Source organism: Grampus griseus (genome assembly GCF_964374135.1).
Source record: "Grampus griseus genome assembly, chromosome: 5".
Classification (NCBI taxonomy): domain Eukaryota; kingdom Metazoa; phylum Chordata; class Mammalia; order Artiodactyla; family Delphinidae; genus Grampus; species Grampus griseus.
This window is the reverse complement of record NC_138998.1, coordinates 15880835-15895854: the sequence shown is the minus strand read 5'-3', so window position 1 is coordinate 15895854 and position 15020 is coordinate 15880835. Positions and strand designations below refer to the sequence as shown.

At 36.6% G+C, this 15020-nt stretch overlaps 1 protein-coding gene across 16 annotated transcripts in view; it reads left to right on the top strand.

Moving 5' to 3' along the window:
• Nucleotides 1-15020, top strand: part of MBNL1 (muscleblind like splicing regulator 1) — a 245691-nt gene that overhangs the window by 128143 nt on the left and 102528 nt on the right. Inside the window, exons 1-2 of one of the 16 annotated variants that reach the window (XM_082654724.1) lie at nucleotides 5310-5360; nucleotides 8579-9146. The exons of 14 other annotated variants lie outside the window; for them this stretch is intronic. Coding sequence is in view for 1 of the 2 variants with exons in the window: in XM_082654721.1 (XP_082510847.1) it covers nucleotides 5355-5360 (6 nt within the window). In the remaining variant the exon portion in view is untranslated. Of the gene's footprint in view, nucleotides 1-5243; nucleotides 5361-8578; nucleotides 9147-15020 lie in introns of those variants that run through there. One more of the 16 variants, XM_082654721.1, reaches the window with a different exon arrangement.

Genomic DNA, 15020 nt, shown 5'->3' with positions numbered 1-15020 from the left:
AAATGTTACGCAACATGAAAAGAATACCAGGGGAAAAATGGACAGAGTAGAATAACAGGAAGATTAGTCATTTCTGGAAGGAAAAAAAAGCGGGGAGCCGGGGAAGAAATATTTTAAACAGGAAGGTGGAACTGGAAGTACCAGTGATAACAAACAGGAGCTCATTAGAGGGCGAAACTGGGCTTTAAAGAAAAGGGATGATACTGGTCTCGTGTAATTACAACATATAGTCTTTACGTTAACAACGAACAGAAGCGCAAGTGGGGAAATTTTTCTGTTAGGGATTAAGAGAACCCTGTAGAAATAAAAGAATGATGTTTACTCCTTGGCTAAGCTGACTGGCTTAGGTCAGACAGCACTGTCCAAGTGCATAAAGAAAATGGCTTTCTTTTAAAACAAACAAATGTTCTACTGTTTTCAAGTGTTGGGCAAAATAAAAGCATTCTGGACATATTAAAATATGTAAGCTACTTGGTTTGAAATAATTTTCACTTATATATTTACTTATCTGACGTAAACAGTAAGCTGAAGGAGTAGCAATCTCCAAATACTTTAAGAATTATTTCTATAAATTCTCAAAAGTATAAATTTTAACTCTATATATCAGATGAAATATATATAACAGTCCCTATAACAGAAGACAGGAAACCACAAGTGTGTGCGCGTGCGTGCGTGCGTGCGTGTGTGTGTGTTGGTGAAATCCTGTTAATCCCTAATTTCTATTAGGGGCATTCATGGAACAGCTTTTGCTGGACACATTTTCAGCCTCTCTGAGTGTTCTCACCTGTCAAAGGGGAATAATAATATACCTGCCTCAGAGTTGTGTAATGAGGATTAAGTGAACTGGTAGACACAGACCCGGAAGTGGCATTTTGTTTTTCTAATTTTAATCCTGTATCCTTATATTGAGCACAGGCCTGTGTGACGCATTTCCAACTAACCAACTAACACATGGGAAGATGTACAATTGCAGTAGAAGCTCTTACTGATGCCTTGATACTTAAAATGTCATATGATAGGTTACAAATGTATCTATACTTGACAAATATGACACTATTACTTCCCTTGGCCATTGCTTAGTAACTACAGTAAACAATAAATTACATAAAAATTACTGAGAAAGTAGATATCTCTAAGGTTATATAAGCACGGCATCAGGACAAAATTTGCTTATTCTCCTATGAGAGAAATTTGTGCAACTATATGGGACATATTCTGTATCATTGCATTCATAGAAATGCGTTATACAGTCAGGTAAGCATTTCCTGTTGATTTTATGATAAATTTCAATATTTTCATGGCACATGTGCACATACGTCCTGAGGTAAATTCTAATTCCAGCACAAAATAACCAGTTTGCATGAACACCAAATACTGCTAAAAACTTCTCTCTTTCTCCCTCTGTCCTCTCTACCTTTCTCTTCTCTCCTCCCTCTCTGCCCCTCTCCACCCTTACCCACACAAATGTAGACACTCTACACACACACACACACACACACACACACACACACACACACACACACACACACACACACACACACACACACACACACACACACTCCCAGGCATAACTGCATAGGAAATGTTTATTTTCCAAACTCCAGAAAACAAACCTTATCTCAAACACTGAAAGTCCTTCCTTTTCCTGGTTTGGAAACACTAAGTCATACTTGTAGATTTTCTTTAGCCAGCATTTAGGTTTATTTAAAGCATAAAGTTGTGAGGACAAAATGACTCAGAAATTTGTAATGCACAATTAAAGCTTTTCACTTTTAGGTCACCAGTTCATATCTAGCCGACTTAGTTAAGGATTGGTTACAGTTGGTGCATTGTTTAGTTTCCAGAAGAAGCTGGGAAGCTCACTGCAACTCCTCCTGTTCTGATCTGTGAACAGGCTAGAGTTGATGCTTATTAACATATTTCTTTGCAGATAAAGCCAAGTTCAAGGAATTAAATAAAAGAGAGCAGACCCAGTAGGAGTTGATGGATAAGAAGCAGTTAATTTATTCATCTACAAATATAATGTCTATTGACTGATATCTTTCTAAAAGTAGTGTGTTAAAATGATCAGAATCAGGGCTTCCCTGGTGGCGCAGTGGTTGAGAGTCCGCCTGCCGATGCAGGGGACATGGGTTCGTGCCCCAATCCGGGAAGATCCCACATGCCGCAGAGCGGCTAGGCCCGTGAGCCATGGCCGCTGAGCCTGTGCGTCCGGAGCCTGTGCTCCGCAACGGGAGAGGCCACAACAGTGAGAGACCCGCGTACTGAAAGAAAAAAAAAAAAAAATCAGAATCATATTTCTGTGTTTTTAATTACAGCGTCATTAACAGCAAGAAGTAAGAACTGTAACTTCAATAGACAAGTCAAACAATGAATATATACATATATATGCTCATATAAAATTTGGACAACTTCATAAACGAGTCATGATCTTCCTAGTCTATCACTTAGTAGTGCCAAGGTCATAAAATCATTTGTTATGCTCTGCCTTATGTAAAAGCCTATGGAATTATTATTTTTTTCTCACCCAAAAAATTCCAGAATGTGTTTTTGAAAAATTTTTGAATAGCTTTTATGTTAATTCGGTGTTAACATTGGGCACTGAGATAAATTTAAATCTTGGTGTCAGCCAAAGAGTAAATCAAGCTTATGTGGGTACAGTATGTAATACCACTTCCCAAGGAATTCTACAGAGAAGGTAGTCGTCTAGAAATGGGGTAAAGAATTGTCATCTTCCTTCTGTGGAAACTTTTGATTGTAAAAATAATTGAGAGTAAATAGACTCCAATGCATCACCTCAAGCTATGCCACATGGGTATGTAAATTTCTCTCTGCTAAATGTCGCCAAATGGCTGCATTTCTTACAGCTGGTGGCTAAATTCTGACGGAGGGTAGACACCTTTACCATAACTGTATTTTCTCTCTGAACTTTTCATGGATTCTTACGGTAATTTATGTCAGGTTAAAGCCAAAAAAGCTAAAGGTAGCCAGAATTCATCCTGAGAGTTAGGCTTTGCTGCCACATTAAAGAAATAGCTTTTGGTCTCAGTATTCTTCATTGGTTTTTCAGACTTACACTTGGGACCCTAGGTGCTTGATTTGAGTTGTCTGACATTCCCCAGATGGCTTTGTGTCCTTAAGAGCTAATTCAAAGAAGGTCGTTTCAGCTGCTGAATATTCAAGCAGGTGTCTTGGCCCAAGGTTGATGGCAGCCATCATCTCAAGGGATGAACCTTGGATTTCTGAAGCTTCCTCTAAGCTCACAATTATTGTCTTGGCCCTGCACATAATTACATTTATTTGCCAATGATGGGAATAAAATAGAAATATGACCGTCAGCAGTGGTAATTCCCCAAAACAGAATGACTGACACTGTGATGATAATAATGTTACTGTCCTGTTAGTGCCTCTGAAGATATGATATATTGGAATAAAATGTGAAAGCCGCATTTGTCCTTGACTTTTTAAAATCTGAGAATCACATAAAATATTTGCTAATTCCTTAAGTTAGTAAGCATCATGAAGGAAAATGATAGAATTGTGTCTTGTATAAGCTCATGTACTTTATACATATGTTTTTGAAAAGAGACGGGATAGCACATCCTCCTTCCACCAGGGTTCTGGCCAGACCTGACATTTCTTATCCCCTTTCATCTAACATGCAGTCAGCTTTCAGGAGGCAGTAGAGGGTAGGCGTAGGCACAAAACCACAAAACCACAATTTCAGGAGCTGCATTCCCTGGATCCAAAGTTTACATTTGCTGCTTAGTAGTCCAATGAGCTTTGGCGACTTCCTTAACATTCTTACCCCACTAAACAGGAGTGTATTTACCTCACTGACTTGTTTTGAATCTTGAAGAAATTAATGCATGCAAAGGACTTACGGAATTTTAGGGCACACAATAAGTACTGTATACATATTAGCTGTTTAGGTAAACTTGCAGTACAGAAATAAATGAAAACCAGAACTGATGCTGCAGTTTTAACAAGATGTTTAAGAGCTCCAGGTCTGGAACTGTACAACCTGGGTTCAAATCACTTTCGAGCCCTGTGACCTTAAACTTGTGACATAACTTGACTGAGCCTCAGTTTTCTCATTTGCAAAATGGGGCCGTAATAATACCTGATCTGCAGTTGCTGTGAAGATCAAACGGGATAACACATGTAAAGTACTGAGTGCCTGGCACTACTTGAGTATGTGATAACTACTGTTCTGATTTTTATTTTGATGTTGAAGTGAACACATGAAGTATTAATACACGAGCAACATGGTATACTCAGAATCTGTGTATGTAGGGTTTCAGTTTTGCTAATGAGAATTGTTATTTTCTACTGTGCAGAGAACACATGCCTTGGAGTTTATAATTATTTTCTAATTGTTAGGAAAATAATAATCTGGTTTTCACTTATCCTTTGTTGGACTGTTTCGATTTTTTAAAAAAATCTGTAGATGCTTTTTTTAACCTGTAGAATTTGAGCTCTGGATGAATCGGTTAAGTAAAGTAAATGCTTTGTTAGTGATGTTACCTTCTCTTTGTCCAGCCATATTCTAGCCACTCATTAAGTTGAACACCACTGGGAAGAAAAGCAACTCATCAATAACATCAAAAAGGGAGTGAAAGATAGAGGCAGAAAAGACGTTGCTTCTGTAAAATAAAGTTCATGAGACCTGATATTTTGCCATCTGTTGGGAGTGTTGTAAAGATTATGAAAACATTAGCATTTGTGAAACGTGATTCTGTGCCAGGAAGGCAGATAGAATATTATGCAAGAAATGACCAAAATTGCATGATGGCATTTGTTTCATATGGTAACATCCATGTTTTCATTAACAGGAAATTTTAGGGCAGTCTACCTGCTTCTTAGGAGTGGGAAAGGTGAATGAAAATTTAAAAAGGATTCATCAAGGCTTCCTTATGATAAAGTAAATCTTTAAGAATGTGTTTTCCATAGAATTAGAAACTTAGAATTTCATAGTAACAGTATATTTATCACCTTGTTTGGGGAGCAGATTTAAAGCATGATCACAGGAAAACACCTGTTTTGACACACTGTGGGGAAGGTGCAAACATACGGGCAAACTCTGTCTACGTGTAGAGTATACAAGAGTGCTTTGGCTAGCATCCTGCAAGGAGTTGGGTCTCAACGGTCTGCTCCAGCTTCTGCTGCTGCTGCTGCTGCTAATATTGCTGGGAAGGAAAAGTGGCTGACCTGGCATATCCTTTACTCTTGGTGCTGCAGCAGTCACTCAGGAAATGTGGTTTAAGGGAACCTTCTGGATCCTTTTCATGGCACCATGGCAAGAAGAAGCCGTATCTTATCTATTGAAGATAAAGCATGGAGTTGGCTAATGGATGCTGGTGAGTGAATAAGGCAACTGGGGAGCCAGTTTACTAAGATACCTTTTGGGCAGGTTCGCTCTGTCAAGGATTGAGGTGGCGTCCATGGGAAAATGGCATCTAATAATCTGAATATCAGAACATTGTTTTAGAAAGGAATCATAGTTTTAACACTGGTGACCTGATCTGTGATCCTGTGTATGTTCCATAAATAAACATATTTATTTCCAGCTTTACTACTTGAAGATACTAATCCTGAAGTTTGCTAGCTATCTCAGTATATGGAGTATAGTTTCCCATGTAATTTCTCAGGCCGTATTTAATCTTCATTCTTGTTTTTCATTTGACCCCCAGTGATTAAAATAAAAAATAACTTTCTAGTATATGAAAAGTTATTTTCCCTTTCGATTGTAAATGAGCCCCTCTTTTTTTTTCAGCACAATAGAGTATAGAATTTTAAATTAAGAGATTATTTAATACACAAATTCTTGCCAGGAATATTCTTTTCAAGATAATTATGTAAGCAAATTAGTAAGGTATGGTTTATATTAGTCAGATAGTTGCACAGGATGAATCTTTTGACATTAGCAATAAAGAAACTTCATTGCTAATGTATTTATCTGCCAACACAATGTATAAGAGTTTCCTTGAGCAAGTTTCTTCATTGGTGAAACGAATAATTTGAATGAGCTCTCTCAATTTTTCTCACTCCAAAATATTCTCCTCTAAAATTTCCTTATCCCAAAGCAGCAGCCATTTGTGATAAGCCTACTATGAGATTTGAAATACATAGGTATCTCTTCCACCTTATAATTTATAACAGAGATGAATATGTGCCAATTTATAGTTCACCTGTGTCTTTCATTAAAAGATTAGAAGATGCAGAAATATCAAGTTTTCCATAGAGGTATAGACCAAGTTTTTCTAGAATAATTAATCTATGATTAATAGGTATTCCATGAAAAATGTTGACAATCAAGTTTAGGAATTTTCAGGAGCATAATAAAGGTTCTGACAAGCCGTGTAGGAAGACCCCTGTTTAACTTTAATTTTTAAGAATTCTATTTGACTATAACCCGCCCATCCCACCCCCATGCTTTTGAGAAGTGCCTTTCCACATGTGGCACCACTGTTCAGCCAGTAAATATGTACTGAGCCCCTACTATGTTGCCAGGTTAAGGTTAACTAGGTGCAGGGATACAGTTGTAAGCACCTTTGTCAAAAATTTCTCCCTTTGTGATGCTTAACAACAGAGAAACACTGATTTAGATTCTCTCATTACTTTAGGAAGATAGTTTAGTAGCAATGTAATGTTTATTTTTAAAAAGCTAGTACCGATTTTTCTATTTTCACTGACAATCCTGACATACCATTCTGTCTGAAGAGATTTATAATTGAATGGACTCTACCATTTCAAGTGGTAACATTAATTCAGTCTCTTATCTTCTCTTCCACATTTTTTTGTTTGTATGTTTTAGTTTTTGTTGTTTACATTGTTGAAACTGATTTTCATGAGTGGGCTTGAGAACAGAGGTCAGAAAACAAACTGTAATTGATTTTTTAATGTATTATTTAAAGTCAGACTTATTACACTAAAAAGAAAGCTCAGCTTCCATTTAGTTTCTACCATAGAGACTCCATCTTTCGTTATGCAAACCTATCCGATTGACATGATTGTGTTTTAAAAAATTAAGTTTTAGTTCAAACCAACATCTACACTTAGGCACCGTTTATATAGTAGAAGTATTTTTAAAGGGAAATTCAGATTCCTCATCCTCTTATAAAATCTCAATTCTCTCAAATTTAAACTACTAGCTGCCTGGGCAGTACTTACTATTTTGTAGTTTAAGGATTATTTCATTTTATAAAAATATCTGACCCAGGCCTTCCCTGGTGGCGCAGTGGTTGAGAGTCTGCCTGCCGATGCAGGGGACACGGGTTCGTGCCGCGGTCCGGGAAGATCCCACATGCCGCGGAGCGGCTGGGCCCGTGAGCCATGGCCGCTGAGCCTGCGTGTCCGGAGCCTGTGCTCCGCAGCGGGAGAGGCCACAACAGTGAGAGGCCTGCGTACCGCAAAAAAAAAAAAAAAAAAATCTGGCCCATAGCGACTTTCTGGACATAAGTAAGTTTGCCCAAGCAAGAGCTGCTTTTATTGTATAGGTTATTAGCATAATATATACAACATAACATAACCACATGTATATGAGGTGAGGGATGGAAGTCAACCTTTCCCAACACTTGTTATTTGAGTTATTTGACACCAAGTAAAATAGATTATTATTACTGTTCTAGTTAACCTGAACTTACTATATGTTAAGTAAATACCTGAAATCAAGAATTACACACACAGAATGGCCATTAGGCAGTAAAGTTTCTTTTCATTTAACTCTAAAACAATATAAAATACTATGTGTGGTTAATTTGCTTCTAGTCTTGAAAAAGTGACAGTTCCTAAATGAGCCTGGTCATTTTAATTTTGATTCATATTAGGGATGATTAAAGTTCTGTCAGAGTTTATATTTGGTCCCTGGCTTGATTTTACCCAGCTCATTAAAGCAGAATTGTCTTAGGGTCTGTCTCTTGTAGCTGTTTACTACTTAATATTCAGCTGGCTCCTCAAGATAAGTTCCTGAGGGTTTGTGAGAAGTTGAAGAGCTGCGAATAGTGGTTAACAAGCTATAAGCATCTCCATGGAAAATAGAACCTCGTGAAGCCCAGATTTAGGAGAATCTTAGTGAGTAGTTATCTGACAATGCGTTAAAACCTAATAAGTTAATCTCATTTTTCTTTCTTCCTCCTTTTTCTTTCTCTTTTCTTTTTTCCATCTGTCCCTATACTCATCTCTGAACACTTTGTCCATTTCCTTTTCTTCTTCATATTCTTCTCTTACCTCATGAATTCCTTCAGTCTCCCTCATCTGATCGTAATAGAAAGTGATGTATTTGATAAAACATATGTTGTATTTAAAAAGCCATTTTAATGATTTCTCCATTTAAAAATCAACTGCGTTTAACCTTCTCTCTGTCTTTTCATTTTCTCCTCCCATAATGGACAACTTTGCCTTTTAACCTCCGTTGCCTTGTGGATCCTCACTCTGTGACTTTTTATATTTGCAAATTCCCTTATCTTAATGTAAATATTATAGTGATGGGACTTAGGAATTTGATGCCACTTATTAGATTTTTAACCTCACATCTAGTAGGCATACTATAATATGTCTTCCTTACTTTTCTTTCTAGAACTAGAGCTCCATATCCCCCCTCAACTGTTTTTGGCTGTCTGTGGGATGCTAGAATGGCCTACCTCCATGTATTTTGTTGCATTTTGCCATTGCTTCTTGTGTCCTGTCGGGGAATTTTGATGATTCTTTTCAAGTGCTACTTGAGCTGTCTGCTAGTTGTTCCCGTTCCCTTGTCCTCTTAGGGTCTCGTGCTGTGTGGTCATGTCTCCACTTCCTTGGCTCTGTCCTTTGACAGACCCTTGGGTTCCCTGGTGGCTGCCTCTAAACCCTCGTGAGGGCGGGAACATTCCTCCCCCTGCTGCTACGATTGAGCGCCCTGTGCGTGCTGGGTACCACGTTGCCCTCTACACTTGCTTTCAGTTGTTAAGGCTTCCCAAGCTTTGGCTGTGGCTCAGTGATCCTGCTGTCAAAACCCTGAAGCTTTCCTAGCCTCGACGCTCAGTGGTAGCAGCAGGTGTTGGGATCTCTCCAAGCCCCTAAGACCCTGGGAGCAACAGAATGGCCGTTTGACATAGACCTCAGGAGTTTTCAAAGCACCAGGAAACCTCTCCAGAAGATATGTGAAGGTAAGGTACTGATTTCTCTAGGAAGCTGTTTTAGAAGCTAAAAAACCTACAGCCATTAATTTAACGTAGACTCCATAGCTAGAGTATCCTTGGGCAACTCTGTATCTGATGATGGAGCCAAAACAAAATACTTCTTTTAGGAATTTGGTGTGATAATCGCATTTCTCTTTGATTTTATTTAGATTAAACTTGGCATTGAATAGATTTTTAAAAATATTTTTTCCATTCTTTGAAGTGGAATTCATGAAGCACCTTTTGGCTTTGTGTATCTTGTCAGAAGAATCTTGCTGAGAATTGAAACAGTTAAAAATAAATTAGAAATTATTTATCTTTCCAAATGCCTGTATTTTATTTACCTCTCCATTCATGTTTAAAACCAGAAACAAACATGAAATGATTATATCCTCAAATTCTTCAAACTCAAATTCCTATGTCCATAGTTAATTCAGAAGGAATGGGAAAGGCAGCTCAGATCATGGTAGTGCTAGAATACGTTATTGTCCGTTGTCAAAAATACTGCTTGGCATTCTAAATATAGCAGTCTCTTTTCTTTTAGGATTTAAGTTCAGGTTTTGTTGTTGTTGTTTTTTAAAGGGGATTATTTCCCTGCCCCTATTTCTTGGGGGAAAAATTTTATTCCATTTGCATGTAAAAACCAGGATGAAAGATACACATGGGGTGTTGGTGTGTGTGTGTGAGGGCTGGGAGGGAGCACAGCAGCATCTCGGAGTGAACGAGCCAAATCATCTCTTCAGCATGAATAGCTTTTGTGGCAACTGTTATTTATTTATAACTTTTATTCTTTACTCAGCCTCCATTCATAGACATTATTCTCGGAAGTGTTATTAACACACCTCTTCTAATATAGAGATCTTTGGCGGCCTTACTATCAAATTCATGTCTTCTTTTTTCTCCCTTTGTTTTCTTTTCAATAAGGACTTAATCTCTTAATTGATTCCCTATGGTTGGAATTAAGGCTATTATTAGCTTACTGTCACGTTGAAACACTTGCATCTCAATAACCAAAAATATAACAGGTTTTAAAAATGAAAAAGAAGAATGTTGACTAATAGCTGCACAAAACGAAAACGAAGATTTATCTTTGATAGTGCTTACTTTAGCATGCTTATTTTTAAAACTAAAAGATGTTCAACAAAGTATTTTATTTACACTTGCAAATATCCAAGTTTTATTCCTTCTAGACCTCGAAGCATAAGTAGATGGAATGTTTTGCTGTCTTTCTAGTACATCAAATTGAGTAATTGATTTCATATGTAAAAATAGAAAAGGGAAATTTTAATACTTTAATTCTTAACATTTATAATGCGTTTACTGTTTTAAAAAATGTATGGCACAGTCTCAAGGTAGGAGTTTGCATTATTCTCAAGTTGGCTTGTAGAGTGCTTTTTCCCTGTTTTATTTATCTAGAATTCTTATATTCTTCTGGGACAAGAAATGAATATATATACACATATATATAGAGTTACATATATATAAAATTTTGTATATATATATAATTTTAAAATGATTTAATTAAGTGTTAAGACAGAATGATAGATTGAACTTATTATGGCCATTTATAAAATTACCTTACAATTTTAAAATTACTTTAAAAATATTTTAAGTGGAGCACAATTAATTAGTGATATGCATTGTATTTAATGTTCTATGGAGAAAGTAACTTCATATAAGCAGGACACAATATAGTAATATTGATAGTTTAGTGATGACTTTTTTAAGGCATATAGAAAATGTACATATCATAAAATAGTGGTACCATGAAGATCTTAGCAGCTAGCTGAATAGAATAAATAATAGTAATAAGTAAATAAATAGAATAAATAATAGAGTGACTTTTTTGGCGATAAGGAAACAGAGGACCGCTAATTCACAGTTTCTTAAGCCCAGAGCCAAGACCAGAACCCAAGTCACTGAATTCTAACCCAGTGCATTTGCCTCTATGTGATTCTGTTTCTTAAACTTGCAGTACATTTGAGGGGCCAATTTGCCAATGTCAGCAGAGCAATGAATGGATTCTAGGAATTGAAGAGATTTTCTTCAGTATTAAGAGTTTCTGAGCATGGCTGATAAACCTTGGGCTCACTTCCACAATGTAGCATGATTGAGGCCTTTAGAATTTCTTTTTTATTTCTTGTCTTATTTAGTGTGGCTTTCAGTATATTAGGATTTTGAAAAGTACATTGGAAGGATCATTAAAATATTTTTGTTTGATGAAAGTATAGAACTTCTGACATGCCATTTATTTCAGTTTATGATTATGTAAATTTGGCAATTTTCTGAAAATTTAAATTCTTAGAGTTGAAAAGATTGTTCAAGGATAGGCAGTATATTTTCTGCTTCTAAGCAAAAATTTTAATTGGCTTTCATTGTTTCCAAAATTAAAAAATTCCTCAACTTGTATTTTTAAAGATACCTGTTTATTTGTGGTATCATAAAAGTGGAAAGAATGCACGTTCTCTGTAATACAATAATTATATTTGTGTGAAATTATTTGATATATTCATTAATTAAATGCATTCTGGTTGTCTGACTTGGAATTATTACTTCAAAATCCAAATTCTCCTTGACTTTACCATATAGCTATCATCACTTAATAAGACCATGCTTAGGCTCCTTTAATGTGGTTCTTGGGGAGGTATAATTGTAATCCAGTCCCTTTGCTTGTTGCCCAAGATGCTCACTAACCAAGATGGACCTAGGAGAAAAATGTGTACAAAACTAAGAATATAAACTCTGAATTCTCTTTTTAGAAAGTTCAATTTGAAAAATACTTAAGGATTGGAGTAGTTTTGGAATGGGAGTTTGTAAAACTTAACTTTAGAAAAAAATATGAAGTACTTATTCACTGCAAGTCTTCGAAGGCTTGAGCTAGTTCGCAAAATAAGGTCTGTTTAATCCCAGTCGTAACAATCCCTAAGTATTTCTACCATCACTCAGCTCGTACGACTCATACCTCTCAGTTCCCACTGGTTCCTGTTTCCCATCTATTCCTTGTCCCTTCTTGGAGAGTATGAGAGTTGTTCAGACTGGTGGGCTATGAGCAGAACATTTATAAACGACATTGAGAAATGTCAAATGTGAGCCTTTTATGATATATTTCCATGGTTGTAACAAATAAATCAAAGTTCACAGCCTCATTAGACGTACCCATATAGAAAAGATGCACTTGGTTTGAGCAACTAAAAGAAGGGACAGATCTAGGGAATGATCCCCAATACTAACATTTTTGATCCTTTAGGGGAGTTGTACACTGTTCATTATTCATTTTGTTGTGTGGAAATTAAAGTTTATCGCATCAGAATCATTCAAGATTAAGCTATCTCTTTCGTTAATTGTAATTTATTGATTACCTACTACCTCCAGTGCCATTACAATAATTATCTCATTTATTCTTCACAAAAATACCTGGAGGTATGTAGTGTTATTATTTTACCTTTACAAATTAGGAAACTGAGGCTGAGAGAAGTTGAATAACCTGCCCAAGATGTCACAACTGAATCCAAGGATTCAAACACAGGTTGTATGGCTCCAGTGTCCACACTCAGAGGTCCTATTATTTGTCAATTCTGGCAGTGAGTGTTAGTTTCTAAATTCAGTGCTGCCTCTTTTCATGACCCAGTGCCATCAAAGCGCTCTCTTCTAAACCTCCTCCCAACTCAGTCTGGTCTATGTTAATCACTGGCTAGTTGACCTTGAAAACGTTACATACGCTCTTTCAGTCATAGTCACACTTGCTCTGAAATATGAGTAAGATTTCCTTGTCTTTTTATGAAGATTTAATTTAATTTAATTTAACAAGACAGAGTATGCCAAGCACTTAGTCAAGTGGCTAGCATATAGAAAATAGCCAATAAATTGTTGATGCTGTTATGTAACTTTCTCAAGTTCATACAACTAGAATTCAGACCTAAGTCTGTCTGACTGGAAAACTAAACAAAACAGGAACATATACACGCATATACACTTTCCACAAAGCAACAGCAATAACAACAGTAACCACAAAGCAAAAACTCATGCTTTCTCTGCACTCCGACACTCTCATCCCTAACCATACCTTTTATGATGAATAAATCAAGATGTCACATACGCTGCTGGGAAAAGTAGCATAGTTTAGTGGTTCAGGGGGAACTCTAAAAGAAAGGCTTCCAAAAATTGGAATTCTAGCTCCATTTCTTGCAAACTGTTTGATATTAGGCAAGTTACATAACCCCTCTACAGTTCTTTACCTATATGTAAAGCTAATAATTATATCATTATTCCATTATATTGGGTTATTATGGACAGTAAATGATTAAAGAGCTCCTCCAATAAATGACTTTTATTAATAATTGATTGAGGTGTACATATTTCTTTTAAAATATAGTATGTTCACAGAATGAGATGCATGGCTTATGAAAATCAGAGATGGACAGGATCTTGGTGATTAAATGATCTTCCATTCTCCAAGAATTGATATGATTTCCCTGTCAAAGCTATTTTTCCTCAGTAGCAGGCCAGTAGAGAAAGGTGGGGAAAAGTTATCAAAGATCAGAATTGACCCAAATTTGGGGTGGTTTTGCCATCAGGAAGGTGGGTGAACTTCTCTCAATTGGGCAGTGTCAGTGACAGGCATCATGGTCACCAGATGGTGGGAATGGTCCTGGTTAAGCAGATGGTAGGTACTATTATCATTCTTGTATTCTTTCCCTTTTGAAACAGAACCCAAACCAGCAGGTGGGGTTGAGTTCTGGAGAGAGAGAGTTAACTTGGACTGAGCTGAGTATCAGAGGTTAGCCTTGAACACTAGTCAGAACAGGGGCTTCTTGGATTCTTGCTGCTTAACCTGTCTAGCCTCCTTTACTAGATTCTCAACTCCTTGAGGCTGGGGATGTTTATTGTATTTACTTGCGTTGCCTTGCACAGGGTCTCAGAAATGGACACTCAATGCATGTTTGACAATTAAATAAAAGACTAGAAGTTTTGGAAATGGGACAGAAGAACTCATTTAAGGATATCATGGTCGCCAAAGGGATTGGAAAGCAAGTCTACAGTGCAGAAAGCCTAGGCTGTCCTGGGGCTCCCTCAGGGACAGAGAAGGGTTAAAGCAGATGCTAGAGGTGGGCCAGGGAGCTGAATGTATATAAGCTTTGTAATGACAGGTTTGGTGACCTAGCAGAATTGAAATTGTTAATGTAGCCTGATTAATGAATGTGGGAATAAAATATTCTAAACTGTTTATAAAACTTTTCAAGCAAGGACATATTTCAAGAATTAAAAGCTACTGGAATCTATTTACATTCATTTTTCATACAGTTAAAAATGATATTTCTGGCATTAAAAACTTAATTTTGGTGCCAGAGACTTGAAGAAAAATATATCTGATGTAAATACATCATTAATGTATATACCCTTACATAAAGAAGTTATCAAAATATGGTTTTAAATACGTAATATTGTAAAATTGTAATTCGTAATGTATGAGTAAAATGAAGAGCCTGTGCAGATGATGTGAGAAGTCAGAGTGTAATTATGAAAGCTGAAATATTTGTGGGGGATGGTTGGCAAAACTTTGGGGTTTTATTATAAATTTAACTCCTCTTTTGATGTGTGTTCTCCAAAATAATAAGATGAAAGCATTTTTCAATCAAAGTTTGCATTAAAAACATAAAACATATTAAAAAGAAAATTAACTCTGCTTAACGTTAAGCCTAACAATTTATGTTGATACTTAAGTTGCCATAAAGGTGTTTTTAGGTAAACCAAACAGGTATGCCCATTATTTGGCATGATATATGTAGGCTAGACACATTTGCTTCTTCCATTCACAGCCAGGATGTTGTGTGCTGGCACCTGAAGGATGGCTGTTTAGAAAAT